A 2498-nucleotide genomic window follows, 5' to 3' on the forward strand; every position below is an offset into this window, starting at 1 on the left:
TATGTATATGGATATATATGTATATATATAAGTATACGTGTGTGTAGGTATGTGTGTGTGTGTAGGTATGTGTGTGTGTGGAGAGGGTGGTGGTGATATTTTTCCATCTATTTTCTTTCCATTTCATTCCTGACATATTTTGCTTTTTATTCTTTTATTCTTTCATTCCTTTATTCTTTTATTCTTTTATTTATTTGTATATTCGACAATTCGTTTGAATAGTCAAATATATATATATTTGTGTATTGTTTTATTTTCTGCTTATTTATTTCTTTTCGATTTTGGCAGCAAGATACTCCGGTGAAGGAAAGAGCTACTGAAGTTATATACATCCGTATATATACACATATTCCCCACATTCCTACACACATGTCTATTTTTCCATGTGTGTGTATAAATAAATGAATATTTTACGTATATATATATGTATGCATATGCATATACACATATATATGTATACATACATATTCCTACACACACACACACACACGCACACACGCACGCGCACACACTTCACACACACACACACACACACACACATATGGACTTTCCCGTCGGTTTTCACGTATGAGGATCCGACAACGTACTCTTTGTTAGTCACGATGCTTATGTCGAATGTGACATTTAAGTCCCTTCAACGATTTGCAAAGAAGGCCACAGATGTTGTAAGTATGGGAATTACAGGTCAGTGTCGGTGGTATATTTGCAGCCGCTTCTCTTCTTTGCCTTGCATCCCGAACTCTGTTAATGCTGGTTCTATCAATGTTTTTAATACCATTTTGACACAGCGATCTCTATTTTCTTCGTTCCAAGGCTGTTCGCTCAAAGATGTTGTGAGTTATCTTAATCACTAAGAGGTTACTCTTCAGCCTGTCCTTATATCTGAGCCATGGTCAACCAGCATTCCTGTGTCCACTCCCAAGCTGGCTGTGCATGAAGACTTTGGGTATTCTTTCGTGACTCATTCTGACGTCATGGCCAGCCCAGTGCAATTGTGATTGCATAAGGAAGTTCTCAATTCCACCAATCTTACATTTGCTGAACAAGTCAGCATTTCATATAAGTATATATATACAATTGAACCTCGCAGTACGAGTGCCCCATTGTACGAGTAATTTGCTGTACGAGCCGAGACTCATGAGAATTTTTGTCTTGAAGTACGAGCGGGAATCCGCATTACAAGCACACAAATCTTTAAGGTAATTCTGTTAATAAAACCAGTTTACATATTTCTTTTGCATTCTCTTTTTTTTATAATTGTCATTTTACTTGTAACTACACCTTTTCTGTTTTAAAACCCATAAAAAATTATTTTTGAGTGGTTTGGGGGGACTGGAACGGATTATTATGTTTTAGTTAATTTCTATGGGGAAAATTGATTTGTAAAACGAGTAAATCATAAGACGAGCTCGGTCATGGAACGAATTAAACTCGTACTGCGAGGTACCACTGTATATACAAATTTGTGTATATACATATACATATTTATATAAAGACACATATATGTATGTACGCACGCGCATGTCCGTGTGTGTATTCTCTGAGTCTGCATGTATTTGTGTTTATCGGTTGTCTAAAGAATCTCAGGCGCTATTCGAAACATTACCAAAATGAATGTCATATTTTGGTCTTGTATTCCATTGTCTACTCTGCTAACTGTTTAAAAAAGAAAGGATGCGGAGAATTCACTTTCTATTAGTCATTTACACACACACACACACTTATACATATTTATATATGTGTGCGTAAATGTTTATACGCACATATATAAATATCCACATACACGAACGAACGCGCATACACCCACAAAGACATGATTCCTGTTATTCTTATCTTCGTTTCAGCTCAAAGGCTGTGGCCATGCTGGGACATCTCCAGTTATATATAGGGTGTTTCAAAAATTTTGATATCATTTCGCAGTCTAATAACTTTGCCAGTTCTCGTTCAAATGGCTTCACATTTTAAGACCATGTGCAGAAACAGGTCAACATTTTATGCTTAATGTTTTTAATACGTTTATCTTTTCAGGTATAAAAATGGCATTCACTGTGTTGGGGTACGCTCAAACACAGTCGAACAAGTCTGTGCAGCGAGCATGTGTGAGAGTGTTTTCTAAAAAGTCACCAATGGCAATGCAGATTTGGAAAGAGCATAAAAAATTCAAAGCGGAAGGCTATCTGTACAGGGTAAAAGGATCCGGACGACCGCTAACATCGGAGGAGACGGTCGAGCAAGTTCGCCAAAAACTCTTGCGAAGCCCCAAGAAGTTCATAAGAAGAACAAGTCTGGAAACCCAGATTCCTCCAACGACAGTTCGGGGCGTCCTGAGGAAACGCTAGCTAATGAAACCCTACACGCTGCAGCTTGTTCAGGCCACAACGGCAGATGAAATCGTTCATGGGATCCACATACATTTGGATTTCTCATTCAAATTTGGAGGAATAAATCTTATGTTGCTCGACATTAAGCCTGTTTAGTTTCATTTGCTTTGACTGTGT

General features: G+C 37.6%; 1 protein-coding gene across 1 annotated transcript in view; it reads left to right on the forward strand.

Moving 5' to 3' along the window:
- The window catches only part of LOC128251499 (uncharacterized), a 10823-nt gene extending 8360 nt beyond the window's left edge, over positions 1 to 2463 (forward strand). The window contains exon 2 of the mRNA XM_052978318.1: positions 2029 to 2463. Coding sequence (XP_052834278.1) covers positions 2029 to 2339 — 311 coding nt within the window. The 3' untranslated portion in view covers positions 2340 to 2463. The remainder of the gene's footprint in view (positions 1 to 2028) is intronic.
- The last annotated feature ends 35 nt before the right edge of the window (positions 2464 to 2498 follow it).

This window comes from Octopus bimaculoides, unplaced genomic scaffold, assembly GCF_001194135.2.
Source record: "Octopus bimaculoides isolate UCB-OBI-ISO-001 unplaced genomic scaffold, ASM119413v2 Scaffold_139307, whole genome shotgun sequence".
In the NCBI taxonomy this organism is placed as follows: Eukaryota; Metazoa; Mollusca; class Cephalopoda; order Octopoda; family Octopodidae; genus Octopus; species Octopus bimaculoides.